This window comes from Nelumbo nucifera, chromosome 1, assembly GCF_055504915.1.
Source record: "Nelumbo nucifera cultivar China Antique chromosome 1, China Antique-T2T, whole genome shotgun sequence".
In the NCBI taxonomy this organism is placed as follows: domain Eukaryota; kingdom Viridiplantae; phylum Streptophyta; class Magnoliopsida; order Proteales; family Nelumbonaceae; genus Nelumbo; species Nelumbo nucifera.
In genome coordinates, this window is record NC_142649.1 from 67285924 (window position 1) to 67309464 (window position 23541).

At 40.9% G+C, this 23541-nt stretch overlaps 1 protein-coding gene across 2 annotated transcripts in view; it reads left to right on the plus strand.

Moving 5' to 3' along the window:
* The window catches only part of LOC104594145 (transcription initiation factor IIF subunit alpha-like), a 46145-nt gene that overhangs the window by 5468 nt on the left and 17136 nt on the right, over positions 1 to 23541 (plus strand). For both annotated transcript variants that reach the window (XM_010254314.3, XM_010254315.3), the window contains exons 4-6: positions 21409 to 21551; positions 22397 to 22764; positions 23016 to 23131. In XM_010254314.3, coding sequence (XP_010252616.1) covers positions 21409 to 21551; positions 22397 to 22764; positions 23016 to 23131 — 627 coding nt within the window. The remainder of the gene's footprint in view (positions 1 to 21408; positions 21552 to 22396; positions 22765 to 23015; positions 23132 to 23541) is intronic.

Genomic DNA, 23541 nt, shown 5'->3' on the forward strand with positions numbered 1-23541 from the left:
GGAGAGTTTCTATCTCTTGGTTCATAGCATCCTTCCACTGAGGTGACTGTATTGCATCTGAAACATTACGAGGAACAAAAACAGAGGAGATAGCAGTAACATAGGCATGATAGGAAGGTGAAAGAGCATCATAAGAAACATAGTTAGTGATGGGGTAGGCAGTACATTTCCTTTTTCCTTTTCTAACTGCAATGGGAAGGTCAAGGTTAGATTGTGAGACATCAGATTCAATAACAGTAGGAGAAGGAGGTTTAGGATTGTCTTCAGAGTTACCTAGAACCGGGTGATTTGATTATTGTGCACATTCAGCCTCAGGAGTATCCTTCCTTCTACGCCTTATAAATCACTGCTTTCAGGATCGCTGGAGAGGAATAGGAGGAGCAGGAATATTGTTACTGCAAGGGGAAGATGAACTAGGAATGTCCATAGAGGTAGGAATGCGAAAACAAAAAGGAGTCCAATCTTCACAAACACTCTCCCCTTGAAGAGAAGGACGAGTGAACTAAAAATATGGATTAGACTCAAGGAATGTAACATCCTTAAATACATACCTTCGACCAGTATGGGGATCAAAGCACTTGTACCCCTTTTGGACTGGAGAGTAGCCCAAAAATATGCATTTGATAGATTTAGGGTCAAGTTTCAGGCGAGAGGGACTCATGTCATGAACATAGCAATTACAACCAAAGACTCTGAAAGGCAAATTGAAAATAGGATCCTTAGGAAACAAAAGTTGATGGGGGATTGAAGAGAAAGGGATTGTAAAGGAAGTCTATTAATGAGATACACTGCTGCTTCAACTGCATCTCCCCAGAATCGAGTTGGTACATTCATCTGGAAGAGTAGGCCTCTTGCCACCTCAACAACATGTCTGCTTTTTTTTTTTTTTTTTTCTGTACTACACCATTCTATTGCGGAGTATGAGAACATGAACTTTGATGAATTGCTCCCTTTCCTTCAAGGAATAATCACAAATGCTTTTCAAAATACTCCTTAGCATTGTTAGACCATATTATCTTGATGTGCCTTTCAAATTGTGTTTCCACCATCTTGAATAAGTTTTGAACAATGGAAGGGACCTCATCTATACTCTTTATCAGGTAAAGCCAAGTATATCTAGAGTAATCATCAATGAACAATATAAAATATTTATAGCCATCCATACATGGAGTAGAGTATGGGCCCCAAACATCAATGTGTATCAAGTTGAAAGCAACATCACCCCTTCTATTACTTGCAAGATATATAGTTCTACATTGTTTTGAGAGATGACAGACTTCACATTGCATACCCAAACTGGACTTAGACTGACATAAGTTTGGAAACAAAAATTTAATGGACTTAAAAGACACATGACCGAGCCGACAATGCCACAACTTCAAAAGACTGAAATTTTCATATTGACATGACTCAGTCTGGCATAGTAATCCTTGCTTAGAGGTTTGATAAAAAAGTAAACTCCATCAGCTTCATGTCTAGTTCCAATCGTCCTCCCCATTCTCAGGTCTTGAAAAACACAACGATAAGGGAAAAAAGGTCACTGAATAGTTATGGGATTTGGTAAGAGTGCTAACAGATAAAAGATTCTTGTACAATTAGGGAACTGAAGGATAGAGCTCAGGGAAAGATCACGAGTAAGCTTAACCTCCCCCCGACCAGAGATAGGGGTTTGAGATCCATCAGCTATAGTGATTTTTCCTTCCCATGGAGCTAACTTATAAGAGGTGAAGTGGGAAGACTGAGTCATGTGTGCACTAGCTCCAGAGTCCATAATCCAAGAGCTAGTAGGAGAAGATTGACAAGTAAGTGCAGTACCTGTTTTTGCAAAAGCACTGGAAGGATTACTAGAACTAGTAAAGGCAGAGGGCTCAGACTTCTCAAGTTGAGTCTATAGAATCCTAAGCTTCTCCATCACATCAGAGGAATCATGTGTGGGAGCCTATACATTAGGAGGGCAAACAACTCCAACAGTAGTAAGATGAGCATTACCCTTCTTTATAGTTTTAAACTTGTCAGGCTTCAAATGTGGGTTCAATTTCCAACACTTGTCCTTCGTATGTCTCGGCCTCTTGCAGTAATCACATACCACATCATCATGCTTTTCATTAGTACCCTATCTATTTGTACTCGACTTGGACCTTGAAGACATGTAGGCAGAATGATCCATCACTGGAGTGTGCATCATAGCAACCCTTCTACTCTCCTCTCCCTACACTAAGGAGTATGCAGTAGCAAGGGAAACAATATTTGCACTCAAAATGTGAGTAAAATCATACTCACCATTCAATCCATCCAAGAAGTCAAACACTTGGTTCTTCTCAACATACTTTCGATACTGTTCACCGCCTTCGGGGTTCTTCCATTCCAAGTTCTCTAAATGGTTCATTTCTTCCCATAGAGACTACAAAGAAGAGAAGTACATGGCTATAGTCCTCTCCCGTTGACGTATATTATAAACTTCTCTTCGGAGTTGATAGACTCGGGCTGTATTTTTTCTTGAGAGTATGTGGCTGTAACACGATCCCAAACATACTTGGCAGTGGAGAGGAACATATAATTGCGGGCAATATGTGGCTGCATTGAGGCAAAGGCTACCGGCTCCTAAATTTGCTCCCAGTTTGCTAGAGTGGCAAGGCATTGATAGAAGACTAGAGGAACAGGACTTACCTCGGTTACCGAACACAGTGGTATCAATTAGGGGACAACATCAAAAGGCAGATTCTAATGCAAGGAATAAAACAATATTGATTGAACACAACGGGGACCCACAGTCACCTCTTTTGGAAGGAGTAAACGCAACCTTGCCCCTTTGTTTTGCTTCTCAAGATCCATTGGCCTCTTCCCACAACCTGTCAGGTAATATTGTCAATTCGTTTTTTGGTACTGATGTGGGTTTTCTGCCTGGAACAGGTACTTTTGCAGCTCAACTTGATGCAACAGCCATGGATGGAAAACATTTAATTGGGGACAAGGAGGGTAAAGGACGAGAGGAAGTGGAAAGGGGAAGAGAATTATAGGAAGAGGAGTTAGAGAAGATTTGGGATCAGATCTGTAGGTTTTTGGAGTACAAGAAAAAAGAGGAAGAGGTAGGGAAGTATGGGGTTCAAGAAAGTTTAGTAAAAACAGGGATTCAAAGTAGCAAAAAAGCTGGGAATGAATCAATTATGGGAAAGAAGGAGAAGGAGGAATTGTTGGACAGTTTTGTATGCCCTTAGCTTCAATCAGAATGATGTACTTTATGAGTTTATTGTAAATGAATGAAAGTGCATATTTGATTCATGTTCCCTTGGTATGCTTCTGTGTAATACCCTTAAACTGGACACTTAATGAGACTCGTGTTAGTTTAGAATGTTCACAGCCAGTGGATCGGTCTAGGGAGACCTATCCTGATAAGGCTGACACTGTTGTACCACCAAGTCGGTTGGGGTGGCCTGTCTCAGCTGCCAGGGTGAGACCCTAGGCACATACAGTGTAGGATTAATTGAATCTTTGAACTGGACTAGATTTCCAGTATTGCCCTGGACCTTGGAGATTGATGGACAAAACTGGAAAGTTACACCCGACCCCTAGACTCGATTATGATACTGCACTAGGTGTCGGATTGGGCTATCTTTGATGTACCAATCAATGAGATCCTTGGCGGGGGTCAAAACCTGGGTATGTTGGGACAGTCTGAGAATTCATCTGAGTGGGTGATCATAGTGACAGGATCAACCTCTTTGTCGGACAAAGGTAATGATCGGGGATGCACTCTCACTGATGGAAACCAAGACTGCCGGTAGCCGATTTCAATTGTTGAGATTTGTTTTGTAAAGTATATTTTATATGAGATATAAAAGTATATATTATGGTTTCTAAAATGTTTGCAAAAAGGTTTTAATTCCCGGGATCCATATAAGTAGAGAGTGCAACACTGTTCCTTGCAGCCGAGGGAGAAGTCATCTCTTGTCGGGCAGTGTATGATCATTATGGGCTGAGAGGTTAAGTGTAAGACCATTAAGGATAATACCTGATGGGCTAATCTTGCATCTGCCCACAGTCCCTAGGTGTTACAAGGTGGCTTGGCCCAGGGACCACTTAGGGTAAGTGTTGGGCCCATAGAGCCCATTTGATGGGTTTCAGGGGGTGCACTGTCCATAACAGTGTATTCGGCCAGGCCTTGTAATAAAGGCTGGGCCGAACCCATGTGGCTGATGTGTAGATCAATGCTTGGGTCCCACGCCATACAAGGAAGCCCAACTGGGCAGCAGTTAGGAAGGTTAAGTGAGCACATAAGCTTAATGGGCCTAAAGCCCATTTCGAACTGGGCTATTTAATTAGTTAAATATGGGGCGAATTCTGAGATGGATTAGCAGATAGGATAGGGTCTAGAAACCTCCTAATGAGATTAGGAGAAGGCTAATCTAATCTACAGATAAGATAAGGGTTTATCCTTATCACCTAAAGGGATGTTTGATCCAAATCAGATTTGGATCAGCAAGTCCTAATTGGATTAGGAGCTGATCCTTTAGGGTTACAAGAGAAGAAAGGGGCGGCAGCCTTTTGTAGAGATTATTCACATTCTCTTGAGAGCTGAAAACACAGAAGAAAGAATTAAGCAACCCTGCAGAATTCTTTCTTGCCGCCTCCTTGTTCTTGCCGCCCAGTTTGCCAGTTCGATCTCCAGTTGTGGGAGAAGTCAAGATTCGATCTTGACATCAGTTCTTTGAGAAAGAATTGATAGGAAGCTGTGCTCACGTGCCATCCTGCTGTTTCTTGCGAAGGACAGAATTCTTGGAGAAGAATACTGCTGATTCTGCTCCATCCTGCACTGCGCCATTTTCAGTGGGAGCAGTCTTTGGATCCTTCCTTAGGCATGAACACCTTCGTTGGGAGATATTGTTTCTCCGTATCAGGTATAATCTTCTCCTACTACTTTTGGTTCAGATCTGGTTCAATTTATGGTTCAAGATTGATCCTTGAAAATATGATTTTCTAAATAGGGAATGCAATTCCCAATTGAAAGGGAGAGAAAAATTTTTGAAATTCGCCCCTTTATTCCGAAAGATTTGGGCGTCCATACGATGGATCTCTCATCCCTTCAGGAATTAGAGAGGATTTGGGGACAAATTTGTGCTCTCCTTGAGGAGTATAGGCAAACAGAGGAACCTGTGGAGGAAACCAAGAACTTTCGGAAAGGCAAAATAAAACAAAAGCTGTGTTAAACAGATCTGGAATAATTAACAATCGAAGGAAGAAGAAAAGATCAGAGGTGGAAAGGTTGATATTAGATATAGAAGAAAATTTGGAGTTCAACAGAAGAGGGGAGAGAAGGAAAGCCTCCAAGTAGGGGCTTGATCTTAGGAGGGGATGCCAAACCTTTTACCTCCATGAAAATCATCAGTTGGAATGTAAGGGGGCTGGGGAGTGCTAGGAAAAGAAGGCTAATTAAGGACCTCCTTAGAAGGGAAAGGCCGGATATAGTGATGCTACAAGAGACCAAATTAGCCGATATTGATAGAAGTTGGGTAAGAAGTATCTGGAAATCTAGAGGAATAAATTAGGTTTCAGCACCCTCTTGGGGGGCTTCAGGGGGAATGGTTACTTTTTGAAGAGAGGATGTTGTGGAGGTGGCGGAGGAGCTAGTAGGAAATTTTTCAGTGTCGTTAAAATTCAGGATGGTAGAGGATGGTTTTACTTGGGCACTAACTAATGTGTATGGACCAACCATCTACAAAGAGATGAATGATTTTTGGGAATAACTTTATGGGATACAAGGACTCTGGGATGGTTCGTGGTGCTTGGGGGGAGATTTCAATGTAATCCGATTTACGAATGAATCAAATAATCCCCAACAGGTCATTACAACCAGCATGCGGAGATTCAATGATTTTATTAGTAATTGTGAATTAAAAGAACTCCCAATGCTGCAAGCCCTCTATACCTGGTCCAATTTTCAAGAGACACCAACCTGCTCTAAGTTAGATAGATTCCTTTTCAATGAAAGCTGGGAAAACAAGTGGACGAACTTGATAACTAGGGCTCTACCGAGAGTCACTTCTGACCACTGCCCCATTGGCCTAGGACATGGCTAACTCACCCGGACTTCGTGAAGAAGGTTGAGGAATGGTGGAGAGAAGACATAAGGGGGGTGAAGTGGAAATGGGGTAAGATTTCACAAAAAAACTTAAAAGATTGTGGGCACATGTGAAGGAGTGGAATAGGGAGCATTTTGGGAGAATAGAAGAATTGAAATCCTCTCTATTGACCCAAATAGAGGAATTGGATGCGAAGGAATCCCAAAGAACCATAAGCCCTCGGGAGAGAGATTGGAGATGGGAACTAAAAAGAGAGTTAGATGAAGTTGTTTTGAGAGAAGAAATTTCTTGGAGGCAGAAGTCTAGATGTAAATGGATTAAGGAAGGAGATGGGAACACTAAATTCTTTCATAACCTAGCCAATGGAAGAAGGAAAAACCTAGTGTCCAAGCTGGAAGTGGATGGAATAGCCTTTGATACCCAAGAGAGGATAGCCAATTGTTTTGTTGACCACTTCAAATCCATTTTGAGGAGTCCCCTAAGACCTAGGGTGGAGTTGGAAGGCATTACCTGGCAGAAACTTCCAGAAGAGAGTAGGTGCTGGCTGGAAAGGAATTTTGAGGAGGAAGAAATCAGAAAAGCCGTTTTTTCAATGGATAGGTCAAAAGCACCAGGACCGGATGGGTTTACAATGGCTTTCTTCCAAGATTGTTGGGACGTAGTCAAAGAAGATTTAATTGAGGTCTTTAGGGAATTTGAGGATAATCCAGTGATGAGTCGTGGTACTAATGCTACTTTTTTAGCCTTAATTCCCAAGAATAAAGAGGCCAAGCATCCAAAGGATTTTGGACCTATTAGTTTGGTGACTAGTGTTTACAAGATTGTGGCTAAAGTCTTATCTTTGAGGATAAAAAAGGTGCTTCCTTGTCTTATTAGCTAAGCGCAAGGAGCTTTTGTTCAGGGGAGACAAATTGTAGATCAGATTCTAATAGCAAATGAATGTGTGGAGGAGATGAGGAGATTGAGGCATCAAGGTTTTGTTTGTAAACTTGATCTTGGAAAGGCCTATGACTTGGTGGATTGGGGATTCTTACTACTTGTGCTAAGGAAGTGTGGGTTTGGGGATAAATGGTGCAAATGGTTGATTGTCCAATTGCCATTATTCCATCCTAATCTACGGGGTAGTTAATGATTTTTTCCCAGCTAGTAGGGGTTTGAAACAAGGTAATCCCATGTCACCGTTGCTTTTCACTTTAGTCGCCGATGCTTTTAGTAGACTCCTCTCAGAAGCAGATAGAGCCGGATCTCTAAAAGGGTGGAGAATAGGTAGAGATAGAGTTTCAGTAACCCATCTCCAATTTGCAGACGACATAATAATCTTTTGTGAAGGTTGTGATTTGATGGAGGTAAGGAATCTGAAAGATTTAATAATTCACTTTGAGAGGGCCTCAAATTTAAAGGTAAGTTTTAAGAAGAGTTGTGTTATGGGAGTTCACTTGAATAGAGAGGAGTTGGAGTCTATAGCAGCCTTGCTAGAATGCACTTGCTCTCGGTGGCCTCTATCCTACTTAGGACTTCCATTAGGTGCTATCCAAAGGAAAGTAGGTTCTAGAACCCCGTGGTGGAAAAATTCAAAAAAAGATTGGTAGCTTGGAAGAGAAACTATATATCCAAGGGGGGTAGAATTACTTTGATTAAAGCAACTTAGCCAACTTGCCTTTATACTTCCTGTCAGTCTTTAGAATTCCTAAAAGAGAGGCAAAGAGGTTGGAAAAACTAATGAGGGATTTCTTATGGGAACCTGGTGAAGAGAAAAAAGAGCACTTGATTTGGTGGGAGGTGGTGTGTCGGAGTAAGGAAGAAGGAGGCCTAGGATTAGGGAATGTGGTGATCAAGGATGAGGCTCTTTTAGGTAAGGCTTTGGAGGTGGCCCCTGGAGAGGGAGAGGTTGTGGCATGAAGTAGTGAAAAGTATCCATGGCTGTTCCGAATTAGGTTGAGATGCGGGAGTATCCCGAAGGGCTTTGCTCACAACACCTTGGAAGGCTATCTCTGGCATTCTTCCTAAGTTCCTCAGTTTTGTAAGGTATGATGCTTGCTCTGGGAACTCCGTTCTTTTTTGGGAAGATACTTGGGTGAGCTCTCAACCCCTAAAAGACCGTTTCCCTTCTCTCTTTTCCATCTCCCTCTTTAAAAAGAAACCCATTTCTTGGTTCCTTTCCCCCTCGGTTTGCCCTTTGGCCTTAAATTGGGATTTTGGGTTTCAAAGAGGGTTAAGGGATGAAGAATTCCTTTGCGTTTCAGAGCTGTTGTTTCTTCTAGATTCGGTGTGTTTGGACCCCCCTAACCCGGATACAAGAGTCTGGTCCCTAACCCCGGTTGGCTCATTCACTTGTGCTTCTTTCTTTAAATCCCTTTGCTCCAATCCCTCCTCTCAAGTCTTCCTTGTTAAAGAGGTATGGTCAAGACCAATTCCCCCCAAATGTGGAAATGTATCAGAGCTGCTATGTTGTGGACTGTATGGGAGGAGAGAAATGCTAGAATATTTCAAGAACATGAAAGAAGTCTTGTTGAAATCAAGGAATGCATATTGACAAGGACTATTTCATAGTTAAAATCTACACACTTGTTGGCTGATAACTCCTTTGATGACTTAAGGAGAAATTGGGCTGCAGTGGCTGCTACAGTTTCCACCAAGATCAAATCACAAGCTGAATGGATTTTCCCACTGGATGGTGAAAATTGAATTTTGATGGAAGCTGCCAAGGTAACCCAGGGCCATCGGGAATTGGTGGGATTCTGAGAGACAAAGACAGCAATATGTTGTCTCTATTTTCAGGACCAGTGGGTGAAGGTGATTCAATAAGGGCAGAGCTACTAGCAGTGGTACAAGGTATACAAATGCTAGTCAAAGTGGAGTGATAAATCTGCTAGTAGAAGGGGATTCCAAGGTGGTAGTAGGCTGGCTAATTAGCCCAGAAACAGCTTGTTGGGGCTACAGGGATCTGTTAAAGAAAGTTAAATGGATGACAAGGAATATGACTGTCAGGTTTCAGTGGGTTAGAAGATCAGCAAATGCAATGGCTGATTCTCTGGCCAAGCAGGGGGTGTCAAGGGGAGATCTATTTTGGGCTACTTTGTAATTGTGTCTCAGGCTTGGGCAGTTTTGGTGTATATGGTTCAGTCCTAAGGGGGGTAATATCTCGTGCCTCTTCCTAGGCTGATTGTATTGTTGTTATTTGATTTAATAAAATTACTCTCATTTATCAAAAAAAAAATGTGGCTGCATTGAATACACCAGCCATGACATAAGCAAGGAATTATCCTGTTCCCATCTAGCAAGTTTGGGGTCATCAGCTTTTGGCTTCTCATCCCTACCAGTAATAAATCCCAGCTTACCCCTACCTCCGATAGTAAGCTTGGCTGATTGAGACCACTCTGGGAAGTTGGTTCCATCGACATTATCCGGAAGCACTCCGGAAACAATCTGTAACTCCTTAGGCACATCCATTTGAGTTGGGTAGGTCTTTTAACAGTTCTACAGCACTCCAACAACCAACCGGCACACACAAGACCCACAAAAGATGGGAAACACTCAGCTGGAATCCAATGGGAGGCCCAAAACTGAACTGGTGACAATATAGGAAGGAAAAAAGGACCTCCCGTACAAAGATTAGAGGTTTTAAGGATGTGGAACCACTTCCCATACCTTTAGTGATGCCAAATAAACCAAAACCAACAAGTTTCAAGCATGCATCGAACTCAGACAAGGAAGAAAAAATCCAAACATCGAACTAGTATTTTTCTGTAATTTTTTATTGTAAAATCTTGGAAAAATCATAGACACATCAGATGAAGATAAGAACCATACCAAAATAACCCTAAAATCAAGGTGCACCAGAGTTTTTCAAGGGTTGCCGCCAGTACCTGTACGGACTGCTGATGTCATCCGACGGCAGTTTGACATCAGTAGGTCTTCTTGAGATTGGGAGTGTAGGAAGAGTTACAGGAGACAATAGGGTGTTACTATTCACACCCAGAATATTTCATTATATATTAAGTTAGAAATTACAGTGATGTCCCTATAAGGGCGCCCAAAATACAAATAATAGGAAAAGACAACAACACCCCTAAAGCCAAATGCACATTCTCAACAAAGATCAAGGAACTCAAGGCATCCATATTTTCCATCGCTTTGTAGTAGGCAAATCCAATCACTGGGAAGGTGATGCAGAAGGATATACCTACAGTAGCTCAAGGATGGGTAGACATCCTAATGGGAAGGTGACCAAGATTGATTTCCCAAATTACTCAGGCTGAAACCTAATCCCATGGATCTTTAAGGCAGAACGATACTTTGAGTACCATGAGATGCCGACTCATCAACGAGTCTCAGTCATATTGATCCACTTGGATGGTGAAGCAATCTTATGGTTCCGGTGATATTGATGACCCCATCAACAGGTCACTTGGTCAGAGTTCACAAAGGCACTTTTACTTCACTTCGGATGGGCAAGCTATTAAGATTATGATGAGCTCCTCTCCAAGTGGAAGCAGACAAGGTTGGTTCAAGAATATCAACTAGAGTTTGAGAGGTCCACTACTTGAGTCTACGAGTGGCCAGAGAAATCTCTAGTGGGTTGCTTCATAGGTGGATTCTGAGATGATATCCGCCTAGAAGTGAATTGACAACTTGGTCAGATCCTTAAAACCCCTCCTTGGTTCGATCCACACCCATCAAGCCCATTGGAGAGCCCGCCAAGCCCATGGTTCCCATAGTGCCCTTTAAGTTCCTCCTATGGATTGAAATACAAGCTTGGCGCGAGAAAGGGTTATGTTACAATTGTGATGATAAATCAGGGCCTGGCCACAAATTCAAGGCCTAATAGGTGATTATTCTCCAACAAGATGACACAGTGGATGGGATAGACCCTTCTAGCTCAGCAGATAGTGACCTGATGCAAAATGGCTGGATCAGGATGGTGTTGATATATCCTTGCTCGCCTTGATAGGCCTCAATTCCTTTCAGTCCATTAAGGTAGAGGGGAAGCTGTTGGGCAGGCCCATATCCATACTTATTGACAGCGGGTCGACCTTGAACTTCATCACTTGTCTCTTGGCCAAGCAATTAAGTATACCCATCTAGCCCTAGTTTTATGTGGTCGGAACCATATGACCATGGATTTCATGAAAGATGGGCTACCTTGCAACCTACAAGGATTGTGATGTAGGACGAACTCATTTAGTCCTTAGAGAATGTTTTATGGTCTTCTTTGGTCAGAATTTTATGGCTGTTGATGGCTATAATGGCTTCTTGAAGGAATAAGAGAGAAAATAGGGAGAGAAAGAAGAGGTACAATACCTGGAATCACTCATAGGGTGCCTAGAATCACGCTAGGGCATGGGAACCACTAACCATAGTTAACATAATCTGAAGAAAACTTAATAAACTTACACTTTGTGTAAAATGTCCATACATATTTATAGACTCTAAACTCATAATAATCTTAGGAGTCAGACTATTAGACTCAATAATCTTAGTAGGACTCAAACTAAGCCGTCATATAATATTTCAATTCAAAGAAGACTCAATAACTCTAATCCTACTTATGTAATGACTCTGAAATTTTAAACATAAACAAACTATAAATAGACAATCAAACCTTATTATTATTGGACCCTACAGAAAAATTGTAAAATAACAAAAATACCCTTGGTGTCCAATTCAGTCCAAATCCTACGTACCATCACTATGCCATATCAGGACCTGTTGTAAGGCCCTCTTTCTAGAATAAGTCTTCAAGGGTGCTGATTGATTTCTATCAGATTGCAACCAAAGCCCTACAACCCAAGACTATGAACTCCATGATTTGGACCTCTAAGGCTTTTGGTTAGCCACTATTCAAGTATTTGGGTCTTCAACCCACTTCTCCCATCCTTTATAGCATAGACCACTTGTTACCTACTGTGGCTCTATAGGAGGCCTTACAACTGTTATTAGCCCGGTTTGAAGATTTGTTTAAGGAACAACCCAGCTACCTCCTATTTGGTGTTAGGACCATAAGATACCTCTCTTGCCTAGATCGACACCCACCAATGTCTATCCATATAGATATCCTTATTTTCAAAAGCTAGAAATTGAAAAGGTAGTGGAGGAGTTGTTGGCTAAGGGACATATTCAAGCCAACACAAGCCCATTTTCCTCCCTTGTACTTTTGTTAAAAAAGATGGTACCTAGCAGTTTTGTTTTAATCACTGAGCCTTGAAACAAATAACAGCCAAGGATTGATTTCCCAACCCCATTATTGACAAACTTCTTGATGAATTGGGCTTTGCGCTCAGGGTACTACCAAATCAGGGTCCACATAGAAGATGTTGAAGTTTTAGACAAATTGTGTAGTCTATAGTGGTAGTTTTTGATTATTTATCATTTAGATTGGAAGTGGGGACCACAACACTCTTGTTGGATCCTTTTTGAGCAGTTATTTTAATTGTTTTATGTGTTAGCCGCCCTATAAGGGCATATTGGTCTTTGTACTCGTTATTTTAGACTATAAATAATAGTGAAGAGGGCGGCCAGCATTATTGCTCTCTTTTCTCTCTCAATCTCTTCTCTTCCTTTTCTCATTTCTTCTCTTCTTCTACAAGAAATATTCTTTTCTTTTACAGATTTCTTATTTCAGCACTTTTCTACTTGGTATCATAGCTCAGCTAGAGTTTCTTGGAGTTTTTTCCATGCAGTTCTAGATCATCCGATTGCATGAGGAGATAAAGGGCTGATCGATCTACTTCAGATTGCCCAATTCTTGGATTTTTTGGTGTGATCTAGTCATCAGAAGGGTGATCTATGTATTGGCATCAAAATTAGGAAGATCTGGAGTGCGGGGAAGAGTACTAGTCAAGTTGGACTCTTCGATTTTGACTTGATCTTGGGCGCTCAGGTATTGTTGGACTTCTCTAGGTATTCTATAGGGGTGGTTAGGTTTTTGGAATTTTCCAGGCCTTCGGGAGTGGCCGATTCACTTTTCTCTCTGGTGGGAGACAATGGGAGGAGAGAGATTTCTCTCAGGATAGGGTTTTCTTCTTTCAGAAAGGTCTGTTACCTTTGTGTGTGAGATCGATTTGATCTTGGAGGCTCTCTACCTAATTATTTTATGCTTTTGAACTGTTTGAAGTAAAATGGAGAGTTGGGGTACCGAGCAAAAGTCTACCAGTAACATGGGTCAGGGTGTTGGAGGTAGTAGTGATATTTTTGGGTTTGGAATTATTACTACAGTGAAGTTTGATGGTACAAATTATCTAGAATGGGCACAATCAACCAAGATGGCCATTGGTGCTTGTGGGAAACTAGGGTACATAATTGGGGAGGAGAAGAAACCTGAAACATATCCCTTTTGGTTGGTACAGGAGAATTACATGGTGATGACTTGGCTGTGTAACTCTATGTTACCTCACATTGGTAAAAATTTTTTGTGGGCTAATACTGCAAAGGAGGTTTGGGATGGAGTGATTGAAACCTATTCCTAGAAACAAAATGTAGCTAGAGCCTGTTATTAAGGAATCAGGTGATTAGTACAAAACAGGGAGATAGACCTCTTGCCACCTATTTCTCCATGCTGAAAACTCTTTGGCAGGAGATCGACCACTTAGAAACTGTGGTTTGGGAGAGTATGAAGGATGCAACAACCTATCAGGGGTTGGTAGAAAATAATAGGGTTTTGAGTTCTTGGTTGGGTTAAACCCTGAATTTGACATTTCTAGGCAACATCTCCTTTCTAGAGAAAGTGTGACTCTTTCTCAAGCTTATGCCTTTGTCTCTGGGGAAGAGAGTAGGAGGAATGTCATGTTGAGACAACCATGCATTGATTAGTCAGTTATGGTTAGTACAGTTAAATCTAAGCCAAATGGAGACAGGGGGAGTAGTGAAGCTAGGAAGGAGGACAAGAAGGACTTGGTGTGTGACTATTGTAAGAAAACTAAGCATACCAGAGACACCTATTGGAAGCTTTACCCTCATCTCGTACCAGCTCGGATCAAGAACAAGAAGGGAAATGCAAATGTGGCAATTACAGGAGAACCTTCAGGACCCCTCTCCCAGGCTGATCTGGAGTCCATTGTAGTAGCTGCAGTGAGGACAATTGGAAAAATATGGACAACTTATGAGTAAGAAGGATTTATCCAATTCCAGTTCTTCAGATGGGAAGAATAGTGCAGGAGCCAACTATACTACTTCCTTTGCTCATATAGGTAGTTCATATGCAGTTGCAAATCATGTATCTACCTCAGGTAAGGCGGGACCTCCCTAGATTATAGACTCAGGAGCATCTGAGCACATGACCAATATACCTACCCTCTTTAGTCCTTACCAATTGTGCTTTGGTAAAGATAGAGTCTCTATAGCAGATGGTTCCCATATTCCCATTGTTGGGAAAGGGACAATTAGAGTGACTAATGACATTACTTTATCCCTTGTTTTACATGTCCCTAAACTCCACACTAATCTTCTTTCAGTAAGCTCTTTGATAAAAAATTTGAACTGTTCAATGACCTTTCTTCTTGGTAATTGTGTTTTACAGGATTTGGAATCGAAGTGGATGATTGGGAATGTGGTCGTGAGGTGAATGGAGTCTACCTTCTAGATGAGATTCCGAGACATCAGAGCCATCATGCTAGTAGCAGTAGTAGTAGTGGATCAGAGTTTGTGAGTCAGATTATGCTCTGGCATAATCGTTTGGGTTGTCTTTCTTTCATTTCATTGAGATTTTTGTTTCCAAAGTTGTTTGAGTCTGTTTCGTTGTCTAGTTTGGAATGTGAAAGTTGTTAGTTGGGAAAACATTGTAGACATTCTTTTAAACCAAGTAATAAAAGAAGTTCCTATGCTTTTGATATTGTTCATACTGATGTATGAGGTCCTTACCACATTTCTTCCATGGGTGGTTACCATTATTTTCTCTTGTTTGTGGATTATCATACACGATATTCTTGGATATATCTGATGAGATCACGTAATGAAGTACCCATTTTGGTGTGGCAGTTCTACTAGATGGTTCACACACAATTTGGAGTGAGGACTAAAGTCTTCAGATCATATAATGCTAGAGAATACTTTGAGAAGGATTTGTCCTCATGCTTTTTGGAGCATGGTGTGATTCATCAAAGTAGTTGTGGGTTTAAGGCACAGCCGTGCATTTGATTAACTGTGTTCCTTCACGCACTTTGGGGTTTAAGGCATCTTTCAGCTTGCTTTTTCCAGATGGGGGGATACTTCATATACCTTTGAGAGTCTTTGGGTGTGTCTCCTTTGTTCACATTCTTGGTTCTCATTGCAAGAAACTGTATCCTACGGCCAAGAAATGTGTTTTCCTTGGGTATGCTCAAAACCAAAAGGGGTATTGTTGTTATAATCCAGTGTCGGGAGCAAGTTTGTCACTATGGATGTTACCTTTTTTGAGTGGTTTTCCTTAGGGGGAGTGTTTTGGGGAGGAGAACTCACAACGTGTCCTTCTTTCGGTGTTATTTATTCCTCCATCTAATCCACTTATTCCACCATCAGCAGCTACAGTCCCATTGCCTGATCCACTACGACCAGCCTCATAGGTCTATCATCGCCACCAGAAGAGGGTTGGCTCCACACATGCTTAGATAGAAGAACCTACACCACTCTCCATCAGTCCATCTGAGATCCCAGGTTGGCTGATACAGTTTTAGGTATTTCCCTTGAGCCCGAGTGCATTATTTCCTTTGATAGTGATGTTTCTATACCTAACACTATTGTGGAAGCTAATCCCACTAATCTTGATCTTCCTGTTGCACTCCGCAAAGAGAAGAGAAAGTGTACAACCCATTGCATTTCACACCATCTCTCCTACAATGCCTTATTACCCTCCTACTATGCTTTCGTTTCTTCCTTGGATTTTGTGTCTATACCTAGGAATGTCAGTGAGGCCCTCTCCAAACCTGAGTGGAAACTAGCTATGCAAGAAGAAATGGAAGCCTTGGTTAAGAATCAGACATGGGAAATAGTTGATTTTCCTACAGACAAAGAGACAGTCGGATGTAGATGGGTGTTCGCTGTGAAGTACAGGGCTAATGGTAGCATAGAGAGGTACAAGGCAAGGTTGGTTGCAAAAGGGTATACATAAACCTATGGTATTGATTACCTGGAGACTTTTGCACCAGTTGCTAAGATGAGCTCAGTTCGGATTCTCGTCCCTAACAGCTACGTATTCATGGCCTCTATTCCAGCTTGATGTTAAAAATGCTTTCCTTAATGGTGATCTGCAAGATGAGGTATATATGGACATTCCAACTGGTTTTTATGAGAATGTTGGTAAGGGAAAAGTTTGCAGGCTGAAAAAATCATTATATGGTTTGAAACAGTCACCTAAGGCATGGTTTGATAGGTTCATAGGAGTACTTATCTGTTTGGGTACACACAAACTCAATTCGTCCATACTCTCTTTGTAAAAAGGAGAGAGGCACTCTTGTCAGTATTGATTGTATATGTAGATGATATAGTTGTTGTAGGAAATGATCTGAAGGAGATTGATGCACTCAAGAAGTCACTATAGCAAGAGTTTGAGATCAAGGATCTAGGTGAGCTGAAATATTTCTGGGGATTGAGGTTGCAAGATCCAAGTATGGGGTTTTCATCTCTTAGAGAAAATATGTGTTGGACTTACTACAAGAGACTGGGAAGCTAGGAACTAAACTAGTTGATACTCCTATTGACCCGAATCATAGAATTAATGCTTTGGATGGTGAATTGGCTAAGGATGTGGAAAGATATCAAAGGATGGTAGGCCAGCTACTATATTCATGTATGACACGTCCAGACATCTCCTATGATGTTAGTGTTGTGAGCCAATATATGCATGCTCCTCGGGTTTAGCACTAGGAAGCCATTAAGAGGATACTTGCATACTTGAATAAGCATCCTGGCAGAGGGATTTTTTTCTTAGACCATGAAAATTTAAAGTTGAAGTCCTATACAGATGCAAATTGGGCAGGTTGCTTAGGTGACAGGAGATCTACATCAGGCGTATGCACCTTTGTGGGAGGAAACTTGGTCTCATGGAAGAGTAAAAAATAGTCAGTTGTGGCTAGATCAAGTGCAGAGGCTGAATATAGGTCTATGGCTCATGGTGTTTGAGAACTACTTTGGGTGAGATCTCTACTGAGTGAGATTGGAATAAAAGCTGAGGAGCCCATGATGTTATATTGTGATAACTAAGTTGCAATCAATATTGCCCACAATCCAATTCAGCATGACAGGACTAAACACATTGAGGTTGATAGGCACTTCATAAGAGAAAGGGTGACAACTGGAGAAGCATGCTTTCCTTATGTCTGCTCTGAACTACATTTGGTTGATATCTTCACCAAAGGGGTTGCAAAGAACAGGTTTGAATACAACCTACGCAAGTTGGGAATGTGTGACATTTACTCCCAACTTGAGGGGGAGTGTTGAGGTTTTAGACAAATTGTGTAGTCTATAGTGGTAGCTTTTGATTATTTACCATTTAGATTGGAAGTGGGGACCACAACACTCTTGTTGGGTCCTTTTTGAGTAGTTATTTTAATTGTTTTATGTGTTAACTGCCCTATAAGGGCATATTGGTCTTTGTACTCTTTATTTTTTTAGACTATAAATAATAGTGAAGAGGGCAGCCATCATTATTGCTTTCTTTTCTCTCTCAAATCTCTTCTCTTCCTTTTCTCCTTTCTTCTCTTCTTCTACAAGAAATATTCTTTTCTTTTACAGATTTTTTATTTCAGCACTTTTCTACTAACAAGACCTAGAACCATGGCTGGATGATGGTTTGAATGGTTCAACTGACCAGGTCATTGATTGGATGAAAGCACTAATGTGTTCCCAACCCACATACCCTCATTTTGAGTCCATTCGCCAGAAGGCCAAGCTAGACCCCAAATTGTAGTTGATTAGAGACAAATTACAAAAAGACCCCTTGAAAGCTGTTGGCTATGCTTTAATTGGGCTGGACTTTTTCTACAAGGGAAGATTTATTGTGGCCCCTAAGTTAGCCCATATACCCAAGCTCTTAAGGTTGTTTCATGACTTGTCCTTGGGGGGCTCCAGATTCTACTCACCTTGAAGCGTCTAGGCAGCCATTGATGGGTATGTGTAAGGATGTCCAGCAACACATGGCAGAGTTGGGGTATGCCAACAATAGAAGTACTTGTCTCTATCAATCTTCTAGGTTGAGAGAACACCAAGAGTTTCAGGGGTGTCAAACAGTATATCCAACCCCCACCTCCAAAGAGCCTATATAACTTATTAGTTATAAGTATTTACAAAGAGGTCCTTGAAGGGATAAAGATAAAAAAGAATAATTACAAAGAGGCCCTTGGAGGGCTGCAAGGTAAGAAAGAAAAAGAATGCTATGGTACAACAGGGACCATAGAACAACATTACATCAAGTATATCTACAGTCTCAGGCAGCGGCATGGCTATTGCAACCCCTCAATATACTTGAGCAGGTGTGGGAAGACATCCCTATGGATTTTGTCTCAAGGCTTACTTGTTCATCTAGTAAAATGGTCACCATTGGTTGACCAACTATGGGCATTTTTCAGCATTACCACACCCTTGTACGGCATCATGGGACACTTAGATCTATTGTTTCTAATCGGAACCCCCATTCCTCAGTCATTTTTTTATTAGTAAAGAAGAAAGTTTTATTAATTCAAAGAGGGACTTTTAGTACATCTGGTTGAGATATAACAACCATCCAAATACATAAGATTTACATTGTTGCCCAAAATAGCTAATGTTTATTAACCCCCGTGTTTTGCTAGTGTATCCACCATCCCATTTGTAGATCTTCTGACCCATAAGTAGGGAGTGCCTAACTCCCTTGATAAGCAATCGATCTCCTTGAAGACATGCCTATAAGTCCAAGGGGGTCGGCATAGGCCTTTTGCCCAAGTGATGATTAACTTTGAGTCCCCCTCTACTTCCAGACTTCAAAAGTCTGATTGTTTTACTAGTCTTAGGCCTTGCAGTAAGGCCATAAGCTCAGCTTTCAAAAAATCTCTCACTCCAATAGGTCTTGAATACATAGACACCAGCCTCCCTATGGAGTCTCCGAACACCCTGCAATACCTGGCGGTCCTGAATTTTGGAAGCCTCCAAGGGATGCAATTCTATGATTCCACTAGCTATCACCCACAGAATACTTTGTAGGAGGAAAACCTAGGTAATTGGCCCATTGATTGCTATGGGCTGAATACAGGTACAATTTGACCTTTTCAGTCAGTAGCGGGCATGACACCCTTCAAGGCCCTCTATGGCCAGGATCCTCCTTCTGTCTTGCCTTTTGAATATGAGTCGCTTAGGTTGAGGTATTTTGGTCAAATTGGGTGTTAGGGCGTCACTTTGCTTGGAGGTATCTATAAGCCTCGTATCTTGTTTGTAGAAGGATCTTTTCATTGTTTTCAAACCGTAAAGGCATATACTATCAATGGAAGTGGTGATTTCAGCCCTAAAGGTGGGTTGTTCTTTGTTCCCGCTTCAAGTTTACTGTTTCATGTCAAGATTTATCACTTCTTTCTATTGTTTTCTATTGGTTTTGTACCCTTGCTACATCACTACCCCAAACTTCAGCCCTATCGCCAAGTCTCTATGGCAACGAGGGCTTGGCACAAGCTTGCTCTCAGGTACTTTGGGCCATTTAAGATCCTCAAAAGGGTGAGTCCTGTGGCCTATCGGTTGGAGTTGCCGACCACATCCAATTTACACCTTGTGTTCCACATTTCCCTTCTAAAGAAAGAGGTTGAGCCACAGGCCACAGCCACAAGCTCACTGGTATAGTGGACTTTTTCTGGGTGTGCAAAGGCAACCAGGTCATACCCAAGGCATAGGTAGAATGGGCTGGGTTTCTATTAGAGGACACCACCTGGGAACCCTACATACAGCTGAATGAGAAATTCCCCAACCTGGACCTTGAGGGCAAGGTCACTCTCAAGGCGGGAGGGATTGTTGAGACCCACCCAGCCTATGTGAATGAAGGCTTAGGTCTATTAGTAGACTCTAGGCACTCTAAGCACCCTACTCTCATCAATTCACCTGAAGGCAGAAGGGCTTGAATGCCACACCAACAGATCCAGTGCCGGAGATCATTACAATAGCCACACAAAGATATTTGTCTTTTTGGTTGTAATGGAGAGCCAACTATATAAGACCCCAACTCTGAAATAAGAGGCATATATTGAATCTTGGGTTTTCTCAGACTTGGATTTCTCTTTCAAGCTTATTTTTCTTTTTTGTAAACTTGCATCATCTTTCCTATATGTTCTTCTACTCTCAGTTTTGGGACATTAAGATCCCTTCTTAACATTCCTTTCTACCTCGTTTCTCTTCATTCAATTGCAGTTGGACAGGGGGTTGATCTTTCTTTCTTTTTTTAATCAACGAACAATGAAAAGAATTTTATTGATAGTGATGATGAGGAAAAGAACTCTGGCATTAAGGATGTCTAATAGCCGGGGAAAAGCACACTAACCTTCAAAATCAAAACAGAAAACAGCTATATATGACAATTACTGATATTACATAAAAGGAATCCTTAGCTCTATTGCTGTCCCCTTGAGCCCCCACTCAAGGTCTTGTTTTTCTACTCCTAGCTAGGAAGCCTACTAATGTTAGCTGACAATGAATTCACCCGAATGAGCTGTTCAATAGGGCAGTTAAGGACCATGGACTGAATGTTGATATTTCATCTTATTTCATGTTCTGCCCTGGTCTGGCATTACTTTTTTAGATTGGGAAATAGGTAGTTAGAACGATTTTGTTAATTGTTGCCACCTAAGAGTCTGGTTGACTGCAGTTGCTAAGCATTTCTAGGTTTATCTGAGTGCATCTTTTCAGGTCTAGGAGATTGCCAAGGTATGCTTTCGAGCTGGGAGATACCTAGCTTCATTTAACTTAATTTATAGTGTACAGTACAGTCAGTACGGTTAAATTATATAGTTAGGAGTTTTATTTATTTAGGTTCTTTTTGTTTTTTTGCATTTTTTTACTGTATGCTGACATCTGGCAAGAGCTTGGCACCTAAGTCATAACCTTACACACAGCTGACCAGCCAGCTGATCACATATTCACATAAATGGACATGGGCATCTTCATAATGCTGGCTTGGAATGTTACCAGTATATTTTTTTGAAATGTATGGCCTGTTGGTAGAGGGAGGAGAAAAGGAAATTAATGATTATTGAACATCATTTATGGACTTAATGTGATTATATCCTACTGTTTTGAGCTATTCAGCAAGCTAGTCCTACCAATGTTCTCTATGGATTCACTTGTATGTTCTCCTTCTCACTTATTTTCAATTTGTTGTATCATTAATTTATGACAATGCATCAAATAGGAGAAGTACAAGAATAAGCCTTGGCTTTTGGAGGATGAGACGGGCCAACAGTATCATGGTCAGATTGAGGGTGCACAATCAACAGCTTATTATCTGCTCATGATGCAAGGGAAGGAATTTGTTGCTATCCCTGCTGGTTCTTGGTATGCATACCAACATATGCAATCTTTAAGTTATGCTTGAGTCTATAGCCTTATGTTCTTTTTTTCCCAACTGTCTTCATCTGAGAACAAGTAAATTTTAATGGTTGCATGCATGTCATAGTTAGTAATTATATCCAGATTGCTTTCTATTTAGTATTTATATTCTTTTATATTACACTTTTTAAACTTTAATTCAATGAAGGCATACAATTCTTTTTCTTTTTTCCTTTAATTTTGGGTTTATTTATTTATTTGATAGATAACATAATTTTGAGTTTTTATCTGAAACACCCACTCACTTTTTTGGGGTTCTCTTAAACTTACCCTAACTTTTAGATACCTCCAGGAACCCCTCTGTTCATCTCTGGCCTTTAAACCAAAATACTTGTAACCATTTGCTTGATGTAGAGGTGAAGGCGAAAGCTTAAAACCTATTTCGTCTGAGGAATAAATGAGAAGCTGAAATGAACTGTTGATGGATTGTAAAATGAGAGAAGAACATAAGATAGGCGAAAGAAATGAACCAGGGGTATTTTTATAATAAAAAAATAGTTTATAGGTTGATAAATTGATCAGAGTTAATTTTGTCATTAAACAAATATTAATGGTGCAGTGGTTCACTTCTGTCATCATCACTAACAGAGACCTAATGGAAGGTGGGTGTCCTATAGATGAAGGTGTCTGACAGGGGTCTTTGGAGGTATCAAAAAGTCATGGTAAATTTAAGAGAATCCAAAAGCTAGGGGGAGTTTCAGATAAAAACCCTTATTATTTTTTTTAAGAAAGTATTTTTTTATATTCTTTAACAATGTTTGTAATGGATGTTTGATGTCTTTCATCCTTAGGTACAATTTTAATAAAGTTGCCCAATATAAGCAACTTACCTTAGAAGAAGCTGAAGAGAAAATGAAGAATAGGCGGAAAACTGCAGATGGATATGAAAGATGGATGATGAAAGTGGCAAATAATGGGCCTGCTGCTTTTGGTGAAGTAGAGAAGTTTGATGACAAGGAAAGTGGTGGGGGTGGTGGGAGGGGACGTAGAAAAGCAACTGGTGATGATGACGAAGGGAAGGTCTCAGATAAGGGAGAGGAAGACGAGGAAGAAGAGGAGGCAAGGAAAACTAGACTTGGACTAAGAAAAGGAGGTGGTGATGATGATGAAGGTCCCAGAGGAGGTGATCATGATTTGGATGATGATGATATTGAGAAGGGTAAGCATATCTTGTTTTTATATTCTATTACCTTAGATGCTGGACATGATCTCTTATTTTGGGCTTCATAAACTACTTTATTTTTTGGTTGGAATGTGCTTCATAAACTTTAGTTCAGATGGAATTGTTGCCATGATGAGTTATCAATGCTGAATATATTGTGTAATTAGTTATATTGAGAGTGGCACTCTAAGAGTGTATCTTCAATTAATATGCTGCTTATTTATTGTTTTATTGCTGGTTCTTTATAGGTGATGACTGGGAGCATGAAGAAATTTTCACTGATGATGATGAAGCTGTGGGTAATGATCCTGAGGAGCGAGAAGACTTAGCTCCTGAGGTTCCTGCACCTCCGGAAATCAAACAGGTTTTGTTTTGACTGTCATTCTTTCTCCTAGATCGCTTTCCATTTGATTATTAAGGAAGAATTCATTAACTAGGGCAAAAGAAAGAGAATACAGAGAGGTTGAAGAAAGTGACCGGTGAACCTGGTATTAAAACTGTATCAACTGTCCACCCCCCTCCCCCAACCAAAAAAAAAAAAAAAAGAAAGAAAGAAAGACAAAACAGTAAAAAAATTCACCTGCTTTTGTAAGGCATAGGCTTACCTAGCCAAAAAAGGCACAGTAGCATTTTTTTTATTGGTGTAGTGAAGAAGATGCATCAAAACCCACAAACTATCCATATCAGTTCTTTCATTCTACATTCCCCTTTAGCAGCTAAGTCTGTCAATTTTGGCTATTCATACCACTTGAGATTGTGAAACGTATGATGTTG